General features: G+C 50.8%; 8 protein-coding genes across 8 annotated transcripts; 3 read left to right on the top strand and 5 right to left on the bottom strand.

The window, feature by feature from the left end:
* Window positions 1-604: 604 nt before the first annotated feature.
* N7533_008612 (translation termination factor eRF1) lies at window positions 605-2,527 on the bottom strand (the record flags this gene model as incomplete). Its single annotated transcript, XM_057105262.1, has 7 exons — window positions 605-621; window positions 681-830; window positions 924-1,680; window positions 1,769-2,048; window positions 2,095-2,141; window positions 2,241-2,290; window positions 2,398-2,527. The coding sequence occupies 7 exons, from the start codon at window positions 2,525-2,527 to the stop codon at window positions 605-607; spliced, it is 1,431 nt and encodes a 476-aa protein (XP_056956711.1).
* A 935-nt stretch (window positions 2,528-3,462) lies between these two features.
* On the top strand, window positions 3,463-5,601 carry N7533_008613 (putative transporter; the record flags this gene model as incomplete). Its single annotated transcript, XM_057105263.1, has 6 exons — window positions 3,463-3,581; window positions 3,638-4,605; window positions 4,664-4,792; window positions 4,845-4,942; window positions 5,005-5,171; window positions 5,238-5,601. The coding sequence occupies 6 exons, from the start codon at window positions 3,463-3,465 to the stop codon at window positions 5,599-5,601; spliced, it is 1,845 nt and encodes a 614-aa protein (XP_056956712.1).
* A 98-nt stretch (window positions 5,602-5,699) lies between these two features.
* N7533_008614 (25S rRNA (adenine2142-N1)-methyltransferase) lies at window positions 5,700-6,560 on the bottom strand (the record flags this gene model as incomplete). Its single annotated transcript, XM_057105264.1, has 1 exon — window positions 5,700-6,560. The coding sequence occupies one exon, from the start codon at window positions 6,558-6,560 to the stop codon at window positions 5,700-5,702; it is 861 nt and encodes a 286-aa protein (XP_056956713.1).
* Window positions 6,561-6,901: 341 nt separating this feature from the next.
* On the top strand, window positions 6,902-7,860 carry N7533_008615 (60S ribosomal protein uL23; the record flags this gene model as incomplete). The annotated part of the gene is made up of 4 exons (XM_057105265.1): window positions 6,902-6,923; window positions 7,258-7,295; window positions 7,416-7,702; window positions 7,773-7,860. 4 exons carry the CDS (start codon window positions 6,902-6,904, stop codon window positions 7,858-7,860), a joined length of 435 nt encoding a protein of 144 aa, XP_056956714.1.
* Window positions 7,861-8,597: 737 nt separating this feature from the next.
* N7533_008616 (Tim10/DDP family zinc finger protein) lies at window positions 8,598-8,953 on the bottom strand (the record flags this gene model as incomplete). Its single annotated transcript, XM_057105266.1, has 2 exons — window positions 8,598-8,764; window positions 8,848-8,953. The coding sequence occupies 2 exons, from the start codon at window positions 8,951-8,953 to the stop codon at window positions 8,598-8,600; spliced, it is 273 nt and encodes a 90-aa protein (XP_056956715.1).
* A 393-nt stretch (window positions 8,954-9,346) lies between these two features.
* N7533_008617 (BUD31 family protein) lies at window positions 9,347-10,068 on the top strand (the record flags this gene model as incomplete). The annotated part of the gene is made up of 4 exons (XM_057105267.1): window positions 9,347-9,518; window positions 9,632-9,762; window positions 9,835-9,935; window positions 10,011-10,068. The coding sequence occupies 4 exons, from the start codon at window positions 9,347-9,349 to the stop codon at window positions 10,066-10,068; spliced, it is 462 nt and encodes a 153-aa protein (XP_056956716.1).
* A 920-nt stretch (window positions 10,069-10,988) lies between these two features.
* On the bottom strand, window positions 10,989-13,110 carry N7533_008618 (forkhead box transcription factor; the record flags this gene model as incomplete). Its single annotated transcript, XM_057105268.1, has 2 exons — window positions 10,989-11,999; window positions 12,055-13,110. The coding sequence occupies 2 exons, from the start codon at window positions 13,108-13,110 to the stop codon at window positions 10,989-10,991; spliced, it is 2,067 nt and encodes a 688-aa protein (XP_056956717.1).
* A 2,111-nt stretch (window positions 13,111-15,221) lies between these two features.
* On the bottom strand, window positions 15,222-17,134 carry N7533_008619 (aspartate kinase; the record flags this gene model as incomplete). Its single annotated transcript, XM_057105269.1, has 4 exons — window positions 15,222-15,319; window positions 15,426-16,672; window positions 16,829-16,909; window positions 17,007-17,134. 4 exons carry the CDS (start codon window positions 17,132-17,134, stop codon window positions 15,222-15,224), a joined length of 1,554 nt encoding a protein of 517 aa, XP_056956718.1.
* Window positions 17,135-17,550: the final 416 nt, after the last annotated feature.

Raw genomic sequence — 17,550 nt, forward strand, 5'->3', positions numbered from 1 at the left:
TACAAGAACAGAGGTAAAAAATATGGAGAAAAGGCTGAATTTAATTCCCGTCCCGACCTATAAAATCCAAGACCAAAAAGAAAAGGACAGAGCAAATCAAGCCCCCATCCATCCAGCAGTCCAGAAAATCCATAGAAAATCGAAACAAGGGAAATCCGCGCAAGGCAAAAAAAACAAAACAAAAGGAAAAATCATAAAAGAAACAGCCAAGGGTCCAATCTGGGAGAAAAGATTTCTTACATTCTTTCCTTTCCACACTTTGCGCAGAAGAAAAGAAAAAAAGCAAGTTTAGGCCCCGGATTGAGACCGAGAGCAAAGGAGAAAAAAGAAACAGCCAGAATTTCCCCTCCCACTTCCGCCACACCCGAGCCCCCCCTTTTTTCTATTTTAGTATGGGCGACACGCAAAAGTCGAACACAAACACAAATGCAAATACATGGTGAGTGGGCGTTTTCGCGGTTCGCACAGTAACTTGGAAGGCTGGGTGGAGGGTCGTGGGAGGGGGTGGACATAAATGTTGCAGAGAATCGCATCCAACCTTTTTAATTCGCAAACTACACCTCCATGTTCGTCGACACTGAGGTAGCCTCAGTGTGCGTATATCTTAGAGCTTGGATGACCCTATTTGACAATTAGGGATAGGTCAAGGTAGAGGGGAAAGCAAAGGGAAAGAAACGCACCTCTGAGCAGCATGCCAGAGTTTGGAACAGGCCTGTTGATGGATTCCTTTACGGATTCCTGGGTTCCATTCTCGGAGCCGCCTTTATGTCCGACGCGGCGAGCCGTCAGAAGGCTTGCCGCGGGGGCTTCTGGCCGTTCATCCTCGCTCTCTGCGAGGTTGCTAAACCGTCAATCTGTGGGGTGGTCAGTAAGAGAAACGAAAGAATAAGGATAGGCGACAGGGACGGGGAGGATGTGCGTACCGTCGTAGAACTCGTCGTCATCGCTATAATCAGCAAGCTGTTCAAAGTTGACCTTGTATCGGAGCATGGCACCGATACCACCGAAGCCCTTCACGAATTGGTTACCCTCACTGGATCGGTCCGAAACGAACTCCAGGTTGGCACCGAATTCCTTGTAGTTCTCAGCCAGCCACTCGAGGAAGGAGCTCGAATCCACGACCTCCATCTCCAGACCGGTCTCCTTGTCCTGGAAGAGCTCGCGGTTCTCCTGCTGCTGCTTGGTGGTGTGGATAATGGTCTCGGTACCGGCGGCGTCCTTCAGCACCCAGCGGGTAACGTCCAAGTTCTCGTAAACGATGAGAATCTCAGCCGCACCCAGCTCCATGGCCTTGAGGGTATCCTCAACACCGTAGCAGATCTTGCCAGTGTCCTGGCTGATTTGCTCGAAATAAGAGCCAATGAGCTTCTTCTCCTGGATGAACTTGACGTTGCTGAGGGTCTCGGCGGCCAGCTCGATGGCCTGGTTGAAGCCGTTCTCACCACCGTATGACACGTCGACAACCTTGATGACCTTGGCGGCCAGACGGCCGTCGAAGAGATCGGACTGGTTGAGGTCGTTCTTGAAATCGGCGGAACCGGCCAGGACAATACCGGCGACGTTGACCTTGTCGTTGGTGATGTAGTTCTGAACAGCCAATTCGGCGATCTTGCGGACGTAGTTGTGACGCTTTTCCTCACGAAGACGGGCGAAACGCAGAGCGGATTGACCACCACGGCCCTAGAGACACAAACAGTGATTAGTATGGGGTGGAAAAAAAAAGGGAAAGACGGAAAAGACGCATGTGGTGTAGATTGCTAGTACTTACGTGCTTCTTGGGCAGATCGACTTGCAGACGCTGCAGAATCTCACGGGTGTTTCCACTCAGAGTACCGAAGAGCGCACCGTTACCGTCCATAATGATGAAACCGAACTTCTGGTCGGACTCGAGCAACTCGCTCAGGGCCTCGGTGTGGAACTTGTTGTCACAAAGGTAGAGGGAGGTGTTGATGGGCTTGAAGGGCTCGAAATCGATGTTAATCTTGCGCTCCTTTCCCTCGGAGGTGATAATTTCACCACAGTAGACGACCAGTCCATTGGGGGGGAACCTTGTTGTACAACTTGAGACGTTGCTGTGTAGAGGTAATGGCCGACAGAACGGAAAGACGGTTGACACGAGACTTGATGTTAGAGGCAGTACCCTGTGGTGTCACAAAGATATATTAGCGTCGAGAACTTTGGAGGGGGAGGCAGGGTGTGGAAGGTTGTGAAAGGAAAGGCTGAATGGCGGGGCAACATACGTATTCTTCAGCCAACATGCGTGCCGCCTGAGAGACCTGGGACTTGGGGGCTGTATATGAGTTAGCCAGTGCCGAGTAGGATAATACATAGTAGTTCTCTGTCTCCTGTAGCCAGGAAAAAAGCGAGTCGGCTATGCGAGGGGTATTGTGGACGTACGGATAATGAGAGAAATCATGGAAGTTCCATTGCCACGAGCGGATTCAAGACGCTTGACCAGCTTCTTGATCTTCCAGATCTCAATGTTCTTCTCCGCCTCTCCCGGCTGTTGTTGTTGCTGGGAGCTCATCTTGGGCGAAGCGCAGGTGATCCGCAATGGATCGAAAGGGTATCAATGGCTTTTTCCTGTGCACGCCCGACAAAACGAGAAACCCACAACGGACAAAGATTGGGGTCTTGGCTAATACCTGAAAGGTAGGGAAAAGGGTGTTAGTGAGTTGACCGAGTAAGAGGAGGAGAGGATAGGAATACCTCGAGTATCCAAGAGTCAAGGAGGGGGGGACTAGACACACCTTTACACCTTTTGACGTAGAGTCCAACAAAAATCCTCAGGCACCGTGGGGTTGGGTGAGTGGGCTGAGGTAAGCGGAAATTATTGATGTACCGATACTTACTTATATATGGTGTCTATAACCGTAATATAAGTACCGGTACTTATACCCGCCACCTGCACATGGCTACAGATTCTTCGGTGGCCACAATCAAACTGCGGCTTGGATTGACGTGCAGTGCAGCCCGGTTTCAGCCCAGTTAGGCCTCTTTTTTCTTTTCTTTTTCTAGCTTTTAGTCTCTCTTATTTTAATCTTTTTTTTGCCTCCTCTCGGGCGGCGCATCTCCGATATCGTCTTATAGGACCACTAAGGATACGTATGGGTATAAAAGTGGTACCTGAAAGTGGATTCCCCATGTGTCTATACAAGCTAGTATGATATACTATGTACACTATGTAAGATACTAAGTAGTATATAGAATAATCCGTAGTTCAAAATCAAATGGTTACCTCTCCCTGCGAGTAATACCGCTTATCAGCAACTTTGAACGCTATCAAACTTATCACCCCACACTTGGCTAGCACCTTCTCTAAGGAAGCTTCTGTCCCCGTGCCACCCTAGAACTTACCCTAGTCTCCATTTCTTATCTCTCCTCTCTTCTTCTCTTTAAAAAGGCTCACACTCCCCCCTCAGTCGATTACAGCCCGTCTTCTGGCCTAGCAAAAAAACTCAAATGGCTGCCAGGAACGAAGACGAGGCTACCTTCGGCCCACTAAGGATCCCCAACTCCTACGACTACGGTAACCTCGATCGAGACACGATAACCGAGGCAGAAACCTGGGGCCGACAAAGGTAAGCTATAGTTCGAGCAAATCGACATTCGTATTCTTATTCCCTGACAAATCCAGATCATCCTCGTTCTCGCGGATTCGCCAGGCCGGCGGCCCGAACAGCATCGACAATTTCGCCCGCTCTTGGCAACGAGCTGCCTGCTTCCCAGAGGTCCTACCGCGACGCAATTCCTTCATTGACGCAGAATCAGACGATGATATTGCCATTGCGACGGGTCAGGATTATGACTATGCTTATACACGTAGCTCCTTCCCATCCATTGGGCGGAATTCCGATATAGAGCGCCCTCTTCTCTCGGAAGACTCTGACGACGCTAATGATCACGACGATACCGACTCCGGTAGACGGAACAGAGGGGTTCCCAGCGCGGGACTCCTGGCTTCTTCTCTGGACCGAAGTTTCGCCGCCTCTTATGGCACGATTTCTTCACGGGTGAGCGAGTCTGCGCGACGGAATGCGATTAAATTCCACCAGGAGCAGCAGGTTGGTGATGGTCTGGGTGATCCGGATCGGGAGCCGTTGCTTTTGAAGCATGTTCAGCACGAGGATGGGACACAGGAGGATATTGTGGTCGGGCAGTCTACTGTTCCCCAGACGATTTTCAATTCGGTCAATGTGCTTATTGGGATCGGGCTGTTGAGTCTTCCCTTGGCGATGAAGCAAGCTGGCTGGCTACTGGGACTCATGTTCCTGGTATACTCCGCTCTAACTACCTCTTACACGGCCAAAATTCTGGCCAAGTGTTTGGATGTGGATCGCACTCTTGTCACGTATGCGGATCTGGCGTATATCAGTTTTGGTCAGCAGGCGCGGTTGCTCACTAGCTTTCTCTTCTGTTTGGAATTGCTCGGGGCTTGTGTTGCGTTGGTTGTGCTCTTTGCGGACAGTTTGTACGCCTTGATTCCTAGTCTTAGTATTCTGGAATGGAAGATTGTTTGTGGGATTGTCTTGATCCCGCTGAACTTTCTGCCGCTGCGGTTTCTCAGCGTGACCAGCATTTTGGGCATCGTTTCTTGCACATCGAGTGAGTGGCGTTGGTACACATCCAAACTAGGCCTCCGAGACTAACCAGGCCTACCTAGTCGTGCTCCTCATTTGTGTTGATGGTTTGATTAAACCTGATTCGCCGGGTTCCCTGCGCCAGCCAGCCAAAACGACTATATTCCCTGAGAACTGGGCTACTTTGCCTCTGAGTTTTGGTCTAATTATGTGTATGTTGGAGAATTGGACTGGTCTGCTTTCAAGTAACTGACCATTTTCTAGCTCCCTGGGGTGGCCATGGTGTCTTTCCCAATATCTACCGCGACATGCGTCATCCACGAAAGTATGGAAAGAGCCTGTGGGCCACTTATATATTTACAGTAAGTTGGAATTAAAACAGACAGATGCATACACCTGGACACCACATGACTAATAAAAACAGTTCTCACTCGACTGCTCCATGGCCATCATCGGATGGCTGATGTTTGGAGACAGCGTCCACGACGAAGTCACCGCCAACATCCTCAGCTTGGACGAGTATCCGAAAGCCATATCAATCTGTATTATAATATTCATCGCCATCATCCCGCTGACCAAAGTCCCATTAAAGTGAGTCGACCCGAGTTGAACCCGAGCAACCCCAAATTGGAAAACCACACCCGCTAACAAAAGCAGTGCTCGACCTTTGGTGGCAACCTTTGAAGTCCTCTGCGGCGTGAAAGCCCCAGGACACGGTCAACCCGGCGAAAACGAGCAGAAATTCCTCCGAATCGCAGTTCGTGTTTTCACCGTCGCTCTCACCGTCATTTTGTCCATTATTTTCCCGTCCTTTGACAGGATCATGGCGTTCTTGGGATCATTCTTGTGCTTTACCATTTGCATCATATTCCCACTTGCATTTTATTTGAAGATCTTCGGCAAGGAGATCAGTCGGCGCGAGCGAATTTTCGATTGGTTCTTGTTGATCACATCCACGATTTTGGCGGCTGTGGGAACTGTTTGGGCATTCTTGCCCCGCGAGTTGATTTCTGGCAATTAGGCCAGCCCGGCGCTTTGCCTTTTCCCCCCGTTCTCCCTGCCTCGCATTTACTTCTTCTTCTCGATGAATTATAAAGCCTGTTTTTGTATCTCTCCCTCTCATCCCTTTTTCAGAATAATAGAGAAATTGTTCCGAGTGTGGCCGGGGTTGAGCATTTCCTTCTTAAACGACTTCGTCGGTGACCTGGCACCGGTATGATTCCACAACTGATAAATCAACTTATTAGTCCGCTTACTCTGCGCAAGCTCGAAGCCCAAACTAGCCAAGATCTCGAGCAGGCGCTTTTCAGTGACGTAGCGTGAATTATCCACACAAGCAACAGGCAGAACGAGGAAGAGAGTCGGCGGAAGCGAGATGGGACAATCCGTCGCGAGGAACTGGACGCAGCGCTTGAGCATTTCGCCGCGCCCCGTCGCGTCGGGTACATAATTCAGCACCAGAGACAAACTAATCAAATGAAAGCGCTCCTCGTCCGCATCCGCAGCGGGCAATGGCCGCTCCATAAAATCTTGCTTGAGAATGCCCGGCTCTTGGGAGTTCAAGTCGATGCGGGAAACGGTCAATGAGGGCGTTTTGGATATCACGTTCTTCGTGCTCAGGGCCCCGACTTCGAGGACGCGGAGTTTCGGGAGATTTGCGGTCCAGGTGGAGAGTTGCGGCTTGATCCAGTCTAGGAGAAGTTTGCTGGAGTCGCCGCCTCGCTCGAGGGATTGCCCGATTTTGCTGGCGGTTTGGTAGCTTTCCAGACCTCCGTTTGCATGGATTTGGGCGTCGATGCTGGCTTTGAGGGCTTCGTCGCCTGCTCGTTCGGCTTGGGCTCGCGCTTTCAGGAGCTGGTGGTGAGAGCGGATCAAAGTGCGCGTGGCCTTGGATGATAATGCCGCATGTTGCGATTTGATTGTAGGCGGCCGAGTACTTGACAATGAGCCCAGTTTCTTGGACCGCTTGTTAGGAGCCATGTCGAGACTCCGGGAAGTAGATATTCAGCGAAGCAAGCGGATCAGCGTGATGTATGATAAAGTTGGTGAAAACAGTTATCACGGCAAAGCAATCCCGGCAAATTAATCAAGCCTAATTAAACGACAAGCCAAATAATCCCAATCTCCAAGCCAATCTAGCGGCATCAAAGAAAAAAACAGCCGCAATAAAGTGCTGAGTCAGCCATATCGGATGACTAAGGTGGGCTTGGCCACAGATCACCTGACCCACACAGCGCTAGGGTTTTCGCTTAACGAAGTCACGGCAAATTGTTCGACAATCGACACAGCGACAACCATCACGACAGCGGACGACGACAGCCATGGCCCCTACCAGCAAGACAGGTACGTTGGCTTGCAATCGAATCCTCTCTACATCATTCCCTTTCAATTGCGAATCGTGTGAAAATGTGCCCGGGGGAGGAAGAGGAAATTGAAATTGTTGCATCTCAAAATTCCACACTTTGAAGAACGACGCACAACACAACGGTCACAGCGACAGCGACACACTGGGATCGACTAGCTCTCGAAGATATCAACCATATCGCGAAATTCCCTCCGTCTCGATATTTTTCTTCCGATCCTTGGGCACATTTTGTTATCGCATGATTCGCAATTTCTTCCACGAGAAATCACCATCTACCTACCCAGACCTCACCACTAACATGAATTCTTATAGCCAACGCTGCCGCCAAGGCGGTTGTTAAGGGATCTTCCGTAAGTTCTTGCCCATGCCTTTTTACCTCGAGAGGCCCGATCGACCGACTTGCCCGCAAATCGGGGATCGGGGTCTCTCATTACAATCAAGAAAAAAAAATACTAACCGCCAACCAACAGCTTCACAAGTCCCGCAAGGTTCGCACCTCGACCACCTTCCACCGCCCCAAGACCCTGCAGCTCTCGCGGTCTCCCAAGTACCCCCGTGTCTCCATCCCCCGTCAGCCCCAGCTCGACGCCCAGAAGATCATTCTGTACCCTCTCAACACTGAGAGCGCCATGAAGAAGATCGAGGAGAACAACACCCTGGTCTTCATTGTCGACATCAAGTCCAACAAGCGCCAGATCAAGGCCGCTATTAAGAAGCTGTACGACGTTGACACCGTCAAGGTCAACACTCTGATCCGGTATGTTCCTATCCCACTCATCAGCGCAATCGCGCAAAAAAAATGAATCTTGCTAACATATCTACTACAGCCCCGACGGCTCCAAGAAGGCTTTCGCCCGCTTGACCCCTGACGTCGATGCTCTTGACATCGCCGCCACCAAGCTGGCCATCGTCTAAAAAGGGAAAGGAGATGGATTTCTTGGGTTTGGGCGAAGGTTGTTTTCCACCGCGGTGATTCTCAATACCGGTCGGTTCCTTGGCTGTATCAGCGGCATCAAGGGCTGAATGATTAAAAAAGAAACATTTCTTGACACGATTCAAATGGATCAACTCGTCGTAGATGTGCCTGTAGCCCGTACTAACTCTCGTATTTTTGCTGATTACACTTTGGGTAGTGTGGCTGATCTATCAGTCGTTATTCACTAACATCTCCCAGCGACATTGTGCTGTCTATGTATGGCCTGACATAAGGTCAATGCCTTGGCTGCGACCTTGGTATTTTCCGAGTCATTCCTAGCTTCGACAACTATGAATTCATACCCAGATATCCCGATTTCTTTACACAGTACTTGTCCTGGTATACAAATAAGGTACACAAGATTTAGGATAAACCATAGTAGACAAAAGTTTTTATACAAGGGAGATCATTCATTGTCTCTAGTATACAAGCGACATAAAGTCGAAGAGTCTCACCAGACTCCACCGCTAGCCAGGACGACAGGCGCCAAACAAGGACCTCAAAACCATCAAAGTCAAAGTCCAGTGACGGTATGTTCCAACGCATCCTCTTCCAATCCAGCCATTGCTATCAGGACGGACCGACAGAAAGCCCCAGCCAAGCCAAGGCCAGATCCAATCCAATCCAATCCACCCACTTCAATTAAATCAAACTTCACCCCGGAGAGGTGACCAATCTACCCGCGCATATTCTGCAACTTGGTAATGATAGAAGTCTGCGTATCCATCCACCGCTGAACACAGTTCTCAGCACAAGCCTCCTCGCTCCGATCCAGAGCGCCGGAGGTAATAGGGCGGCCGGCAATGCACTTCTTAAAGCAGATGTCGCTGAGTTGGTGGACGGCTAAAGTAAGAATCAGAATCCATTAGCTTCCTGTCTGATCATTTCCCCGCCTGGTGACTTCTCGATGCGATGCTGCAACTCACACTGCTGGATGGTCGTCTTCTGCGACTCGTTCTGCAGGATCTGGCTCAGATCCTTCTTATCCGCCTCGCTGAGGTTGGAGATATCCATCTGAGTCTGGGGATCCATTTTGAATGAAAATATAGCGGAGGCGTAAATGAAAATGAAAATGTAAATGAAATGGAGATGGGAGAAAGTGTTGCCGCTCAATTGTTTTAATAAGATGCAATGGCAGCAGTGACGCTCCGTCCGCAGCGAAGCTTCGCCCGCAAAATCGTAGGCGGTAAGAACCGGCAGAACGCCCCCCCATCTCCGAGAAATTATATTACATTCAGCCAAGCTACCTTGCTGTCTGATTTGATCTGATATCGACATCTCATCCGCCCGCCGCTTCACTCGCGCTCTCTCTCTCTCTCTCTCTCTCTCTCTCTCTCCCAGCTCGTCTTTCGCTCGAGGCTTACGTGCGCTATCATCATCTCCGCCCGAACAGAACAGTTTCGATCCAGTCTTTCCCACGCAACCATGCCTCCAATCCGCACGTCCCGCAATCGCAAACCGCCACCAGCAGGCTTCGACGACCTAGAGGACACGCTCCTAGAATTCAGCAATAAAATGAAAGACGCGGAGAACGCCTCCCACGAAGGAAAAAAGAAATACGAGGTTCTCTGGCCGATCTTCCAAATCAGTCATCAGCGTACGTTACGTCCAGAAGAGCCCTCCCTCTCCCCTCTGCCCCTCTCCCCCTCCGACTCAAGCCATAAGGTTGATGTCGATATTGATTCGATTTGATACTAATTGCCGCGACAGGCTCCCGCTATATCTACGACCTATACTACGAAAAAGAAGCCATAAGCAAACAACTCTACGACTGGCTCTTAAAGAATAACTACGCCGACGCGAATTTAATCGCAAAGTGGAAGAAGCAGGGTTATGAAAAGGTACCCCTACCCTTCACCCTTCACCCAACCCCAACCCCATAGGAACTCTCGCTAATAAACCACGTATTACAGCTCTGCTGCCTCCGCTGCGTACAGTCCAAGGAAACGAATTTCAACGCAACATGCATCTGCCGCGTTCCGAAGGCGCAGTTGAAAGAGGACCAGTCAATTCAGTGCGTTAGTTGTGGGTGCCGGGGTTGTGCTAGTAGTGATTAGTTTGACTTGACTTGACTTGACTACGTTGGTAGGCTAGGCTGGATTGGGGGGAAACATGGATGGGCGTTTTGCGTTTTGTCGTTGGTTTAATCTGATACCCTTTACTTCAAGTTGGTTCGAGGGATGAGTTCTTCGGTGGGGATTCCAGATATGCCCGTATAGTACGGTAGTACGACTCGTAGGGCTAAAAGTTTGATAATATTGTAGTAGATCTTCAACGAGGATAGTCAGTCCGCTGTGGTCAAACATGGCCCTTGCGCGAGGGTGACGGTGCTGTATAGATATAGACCATTACTAGTACGAAGTGAGTACCTAGCTATGCGTATTCTCTGAAGCCTAGATCTACTCGCAAAAGAAAATATCTACTGGCGGTAAAGATTCAGTAATCATCATATGAATTCAAATTGCTACATAATCAATAGCGCCTCCATGTATCCTATCCCATCCCATCCATCCTGCCATCCATCCTAACTAAAGTAACCATCGCCAAAGAATAAAAGTAAATCGCAAAACCCATCCCATATCCCAAATCATGAAAGCATCGCTTTGCTCATGTACATCTTAGCATCGTCATTAAGGTCGTAACCAGGCCAAGATGGCCATCCCGGGCCCAGCATCGAAGGCGGGGAGATAAAAATCGGAGAGAAACCAGCGTGGATGAGCTGAGCTCAGCTCAGCCCAGAGCGCACTGGTAAAAAACGCTCCCAAACTCCCAAAAAGAATGTGTACCGCCCAATCGAAACAAAAACCTGGTGACAATCCATTTCCAACTCCATCGAACCCAAACGCAGGAAAAAGGGGTAACAAAAAGCGGGATGGTGGGCAATCGCGGAAAGTAAAAACAAGAACAGAACAGCCGGGGAAGTAGAATATCGCATAGCGCCAGTGCAGTGGGGTAAAAGGATGAAGTCATGTCAAAATGCGGAGGGGAGTATCAGCGTATGTCTTGGTGTCCCATGGGGTCCAACACAGAACATTATTAAAACAGAACAATCGGAATGAGTTTTTTTTCAGAAGAAGGTGGTGTTGCTGCGACTAGTGAGGTGAGGTCGCGAGTACAAGGACTTTGGCTTGAGGGAATCGTCCTTTGTAGTGCCTCCGATTTTTTGGAAGCCCTGGAGAAGATCGACACCATCAACCTCATCGGGACTGTTATTGCTCTCGTCGAAGAGGTGGAAAGAGAAGAAGTCGTCTTGGCTGGTTTCGCCCAGTCGACCTGTCTCCGGGAGCTTCGAAGGAGACTCCGGGAAAACTGCAGATTTAGATCGCGCAAGGGCAGGGACACCGAGTCGAGTGTTAACATTCACTGAGGTGATATCAGTCAATGCGTTATTGCTAGTGTCGATACGCTGGCGCTTGACAGAGCGCTTTTCCGGTGAGCCACAGGCGGCTGGGGAAACGTGCAGTGTATGGGCGTCGGCGAAGACGTCAAAGGTGGTGTGGAAGTGGTCATGGGGAGTATAGCTCTCGTCATGAAGGTTGAATGCCGGGCTCCAAGGGAGGTCATCTTCAGCCAGACCCAGATGCTTAATCGGGGAGTTGACCATTTGCTGAATTTTCCGCCGGTGGTTGCGTAGGTTGGTATTAGGGGAGACCGACGGTGGGGGCTTCGCCGGTTTCTTGAATTTGATTATGGGCGTTAATGGCGGAGGGAGCATGCTGACATATTCTCCACGCAGAGGCGAAGATCCAACAATGGTGCTGGCATCCTTGCGGGCAGCAGGTTGTCCAGGACTAACATCATGCGACGAGCTGCGGATCCGGGCAATCTCCTCTTCGGCGCGACCACGCTTAATACGGGGAGGCTCGATGTCAAGATCAGAGGTGAGGATGTGGCCAGCCTTGTTAGGACGCATGGCGGAGGATTCAAGGGAGGAGAAGTAGCCACTGTCATTCATGGTGATGGACTTGCGCTTGCGAGGACGTTGAGCAGGGGTAGGGCCAGCTTGATGAGTAGGTGTGGGAGGGGTGCCTTGACGAGAGAATCTGGGAGGAGCGATGGGAGGAGAAGATCGAATGGCCTGTGGGGGGGGATGAACGCAGGGGGGCGGTGTGGTGTGGAGGTGCATGAATAACCTCGTCACTTGCGTCCTCCTGCAAGGCAGGATCGGACGCAGGCAAGGTGGCATCAGACGAGAGATCGTCGTTGCGCGAGGCCTTTGGAGGTGGTGGAAGTGGTCGCGCGGGTGGTGGTGGTACCATCCATGTCGTCGTACTTGCACTCTGGGGTTGAGGGGCGAGATCTCTCTGTGGTACTGCGGGGAGGGGTAGACTAGACATCGTGGCACGACGAACTTGCTTGTCCTTCAAGAACTGCAATTCCATCCCTGGCTCAATGACCCAGTAGTTGCCCTTGCCCGGATCATCCTTTGGTCGTTCTTGTTTGATGAAAGCCTTGTTCAAACTGAGATTGTGACGAATGCTGTTTTGCCAACCTGGATCGCTGTGCTTGTAATAAGAAAACGTATCCGAGATCCATTTATAGATCTGGGCCAGAGTTAACCGGCGGTTGGGTGCGCGCAGAATCGACATGCCGATCAGAGTAGCGTAACTGTACGGCGGCTTCGTGCCGTCGTCCTCGATAGGCGGCATCTCATGAGGTTCGGGGAGGTGATTTATCGGCGCGTCTTCGCGCTTTTGCTTCTTGACGGAGCGCTCCTTGAGCGGGGCAGCATCCATCAGTGTGCGCTTCATAGGAAGCTTCGATTCATAGGACGGTTCAGGGAAGTCGGCAAAACTGCCATTGAGGGAATCTTCCGGGCGTACGTTCTCCTTTGATTCGGGGTTAACACTGGAAAAGGTCGTGAAGAGAGCCGACTGCGGCATCGAAGACTGGGCGTATATGGGGAAAGGCGGTTTCTTGGCCGGGGAGTCGGTGGTGAACATGGGAGGAGCGGGAGCGGAGATGGGAACAAAACCGAGTTTGCGTCCCGGATGCGCGCCGTGGACAGGAAAGCCTTTTGTCGGCGATGGCCTGTGCGGGCCAGACGGATGGAATGAGTTTTCAATGGGTTGCAGTGGTAGCGGTGAGGGTTGGAGTCGGGGCTGCGATTTGATGGGTGCCTCTGCAGATGGGGCCAAGGCCAGCGCCGGGGAATTGTGCGCGCCGAGCGCTGGACGCGTCGATCCCATAATCCAAAGGGTAGGGAACGATGCGGAATCGTCAGCAGTCACCAATAGGGACCATATGACGCGTCGAAATCAACAATTGCCGGCGTGATGGGAGGGGCGAAGGCGTAAACAGGCGGGTTCAGCGGCGCCCGAGTCCAACGGGTGATTGAAGGTGAAGAGAATTCGCGTCGAGCCAATGATGGAGCAGAACGGAGGTGATAGTCAGCAACCTCAGGCCGTCATGCAGGTAGACTAGTCGTGATTGCAAGCGTTGGGCCACAAGGCGCTAGGACCGGGTGATAGGTCCAATATGGGCCACTCGAATCGACGGATGGAGATGGGGAACTCGTTTTCTTTTTGTGGAAATCACCACGAGCGAGATGCTGCAAAGTAGGGAAATCCCCGAAATTCTGTTCAGGTAGATGCAATTCTTTCTATCAAGGTCTTCGTAGGGGGGAGCAGAGTAGAGTGAGATGGTGATGGTGGAAAGTGGCAAGTGGAAAGTGAGGTGAGTTGGGAAAGAAGAGGGAAGGCAGCAGAGCACAAAGTAGATGTCAAGGAGGCCTGGAAGTCGCGTCCCTTTTGTCTTCTGTGCTTTCCCTCTTTTTGTTTCTTAAGATCCCTTTGAACGCGAAGAAGGCTGAGAGTCCAAGAGGGGGGAAAGAGGTGGGGGGGGGAGGAGTGAGGTGATTACAGTAGGAGTAACTGGAGTACGGGGAGTTATACTATGGTAATGAAAAGAGGAAGATCGAGGGAAGATGTGAGGGCCATGTGTGTATGATCAGAGGACAATACAGGTATGGTATGGTATCTACGCGGACGCGTCACGCGACTTTGTATTGGGCTTGGCACTGACAATACCATATTACAGTGTACGATCTGACAATACCTTGGTTCCCTTCATGTATGAAGGGATTGCTCCTTGCTTGGCATGCGGATCAGACCAACATTAAGTATGAAGTATGTGCTAGTAGATGCTCCACCCTGAGATCATATTATATCATATCCGTACCCTGCTGGGATCTAGCGTAGGAGGATCCGAGGTTATCTTCGATCTGGTCCAGACTCGCTCGGCTTGACTAGCCTAGCTTCCTCACTTTCCCCATCGCTTATTCCTACATAGTACCAACGTCCTCCTTTTCGGACACTCCGTATATATCAGCCCATTCTCTTGGCTTTCCTCTTTCTATAATTAAATAATTAATTCCCCCCTGCCCCCTCCCCCCATTGGTACACGTCAGGAATGCGGATGTAACTCTGAGACAGCCGTCGCGTCGGATCATCCCTTGCTCTCCCCAGCCATTGGCCATGATCGACGGAGGATCTCCTTCCTGCAGGACCCTTGACTCAATCCATGCCTATCCCGATGTCAGTCAGTAGTCAGTAGTATGTACTCCGTAGCCAGTAGCCACTCGTAGCCACTCAAAGACTTATTCGTGCATGTGCCCTGAACACCCAAGCCAACCCTAATCGTACCTAGGTATTCCGTACCCTAGGCTGAAAGCACAGATCTAGAAACACGACTATTTACAGAATACCTCTTAGGATTAGGGTACTCCGTACTGATAGAATCTTTGGTACCTACCTTTGCAGTGCATTGCGTGCATTGCGTACATTGATACTCCGTACTCCGTACTCGTACCTGCTTCCCTTTATGCAACTTTAGTACTTCCTTACAGCCACCCAACGCAATCATTGGAAACTTCTAATAAATAATCCATTCATATCCAATATACAGCGTATAGCCTACTCCATATTGTATCCTCCATTAAACCAACAGAAAGGTTTATCTCTGTCCCCGCTTCCCCCTTCAGGGATCGTCAAATCTATCTGCAGCAAATCCACAAAACGCCACATCCATGCGTCGCAAAGAAGAAAAGAACACGATGCTGAATGACCTCAGTGTCTCTCTCTTCTCTTTCTCTCTCGACTCACTTGATTTTTTTTTTTTTAAAAAAAAAAAAGTGAGACGCAGAGAATAGGGGAGACAGAGTGTCTGATGCACGCCGACTTTTCTCTAAATATAAAACAAAGCAATCAAAAGGCAAAGGCAAAGCAAAGCAGAACCAGACGTAGTACCGGCTCATGGGATATCTCAAATGACAATGACTCATTATTCACCGCCACGGACATCAGTCCAAGAAAGTGAACATGCTGGTGTGAATGATATTAAGAGCGCGGTCGGCATCGCGCTCCTCGATGACGCAGGAGATGTTGATTTCACTCGCACCTGCAGGGGGGAAAGAGGAGAAAAAGTCAGCCTTAACAATTCAGGGATACCCGACATCCACCAACACCAAGACGCAGTCTCAGTCTCAGACCAAATCAAAACTCACCTTGCGAAATCATCTCAATGTTCACATTGTTCTCTCCAAGGGTGGTGAACATGCGCCCCGCAACCCCAACCATATTCTTCATCTGCTTGCCAACCAAGCTCAAAATCGCCATCTCCGGAATGATATCAACAGTCCCGTATTTACCCAGATCATTCAGCGCCCCCTTCAAATCATCGTCAATGACCTGATACTCGTCCCTCCCATTCCCATTCAGCAGCGGCGCCTCCGAATGCAGCGCCATCGAAACGTGCACCTCGCTCGTCGAAATAAGATCAATCGACAACCGCCATTTATCCAGCACGGAAAAAATGCCCGCGAAGAACCCGTGCGAGAGAGAGCGCTTATTAGAGTGCACGTTTATAACCAGGATCTTGTGCTTGATCGTCACGGCTGTGGGACGCTTGGGCTTCTGCACCAGGCTTGGGCTCCGCGTGCGGAATAGGCGCGGGTCGTGGCCCGGCGTGCGTTCCAGTTCGGCGGGGGAGTCGGGGAAAATGATTGTGCCCTTGTTGCGTGGGTTCATGACGTTTTTGATGCGGATTGGGATCCGGGCGCGGATTACTTGCTCCATTGTGAATGGGTGGATGACTTCTGAGCCGTAGAAGGTCAATTCTGCGGCTTCGGAGGGCGTGATTGCAGGTAAGAGTCGTGCTGTCGGGACCTTGCGCGGGTCGGCTGTGAAGATACCGTCGACCTCTTTCCAGACTTGGAGTTCCTTGGCGTGAGTTCCGACAGCGACGAGTGCGGCGCAGAGGTCTGTGTAGCCCCGGCCAACCTGGTCCAAGAGGCCGCCCGGGATGGTGCCGAAGTAGCCCGTGATGACGGGGACACGGTGGCCGCACTCGGCGACTTTCTTGCCCAGGGCCGCGGCGAGGGAGTTGTAGAATGTTTGGTCGAGGCCTTGGGCGCCGATGGGGAAGTCGATTATTTCGGAGAGGTCGACGTATTGCGAGTCGACGCCGCGGTCTTGGAGGATGGCGGCCATGAGGCGGCAGCTTAGTTTTTCGCCGGTGCTGATCACTTTGTCGACGCAGCGGGCGCTGATTTCGCCGAGGGTTTGGGCCGCTTCGAGGACTTTTAGGACTCGGGAGCAGTCGCTGTTAATGTCTGATATCACTTGCTCTTTCAGGTCGACGGATTTTAATTGCTCCTGAGCCACTTGCGTGTGCTCTAGGCGGACGGCTTCAACTAGGACTTCATATTGCCGTGAACGGGAGTTCTCCGCATCCCGGGCTGCCCGCAGTAACCTGTGAGGGGAAACGTTAGAATGGTGATTGCGGGTGGTGGGGGTGGAGGGGGTGGTTGGAAGTGGTTGCGAGGTGACTCGTGAGGGGTGTTCGTATAATGTGTGATTCAGGATGGTGTTTCCATTTGGGAGATGCTTCACAAGAGCCATGACTCACCGGTTTGTGGTGCCTTCGGCTTTGGTAGAGCTGCTTCGGGCAGAGCAGACGACAGCGACACGGTTATCGATGAGACTGGGTCTAGTCGCGAAGGTTAGTAAGGATGTTTTGCGAGGTCAAGGTGAGGTCGAGGTCGAGTCGTCGTCATGAAGCGGTGCAAGGAGGGGTATCAACATACTCGACAACCTGCTGGATAATGTTCAAAGCGAACTTGCCCACACTCGTGCCACCAAACTTTTGGACGACCCAATTGCTATGCAAGGCGGCGGGTGCCGGCTGATCTGGATGAAGGGAAGCCATAACCATAACCACAAACACGAAATGCGAAGATGAAGAGGAGCAAAAGCAAGAACAGCGAAAGCGGAGGAGTGGGCCTAGCAAAGCGGCCTTGAACAATTCCCCAAAGCCGATAATTTTTTCTGGTGAGTCAGTCAATTGAGTTTTTCCGCCTTCCCCTCCAGGAACGCGATGTCGGAGATGCCCCGCCAATCACGCCATTCATGACGTAGTGTAGCAGTATAGCAGTATAGTATTGATATTGTGTACATTTAACATTTATATTTATATTTATATTATATTTATATCATTTGACACCATAACATATCTATCCTCGATATATCTATTAATGATTTGTGTGTACTATTAGTTACACAGTACACTTTTGTACTCGCCACTTCCGCATCCATGGATCTATACATTCCTGAACCGCATTAGGCATCGCG

Source organism: Penicillium manginii (assembly GCF_028828005.1).
Source record: "Penicillium manginii strain IBT 31320 chromosome Unknown utg000006l:1.0-4164085.0:1.0-4166146.0, whole genome shotgun sequence".
NCBI classification, from domain to species: Eukaryota; Fungi; Ascomycota; class Eurotiomycetes; order Eurotiales; family Aspergillaceae; genus Penicillium; species Penicillium manginii.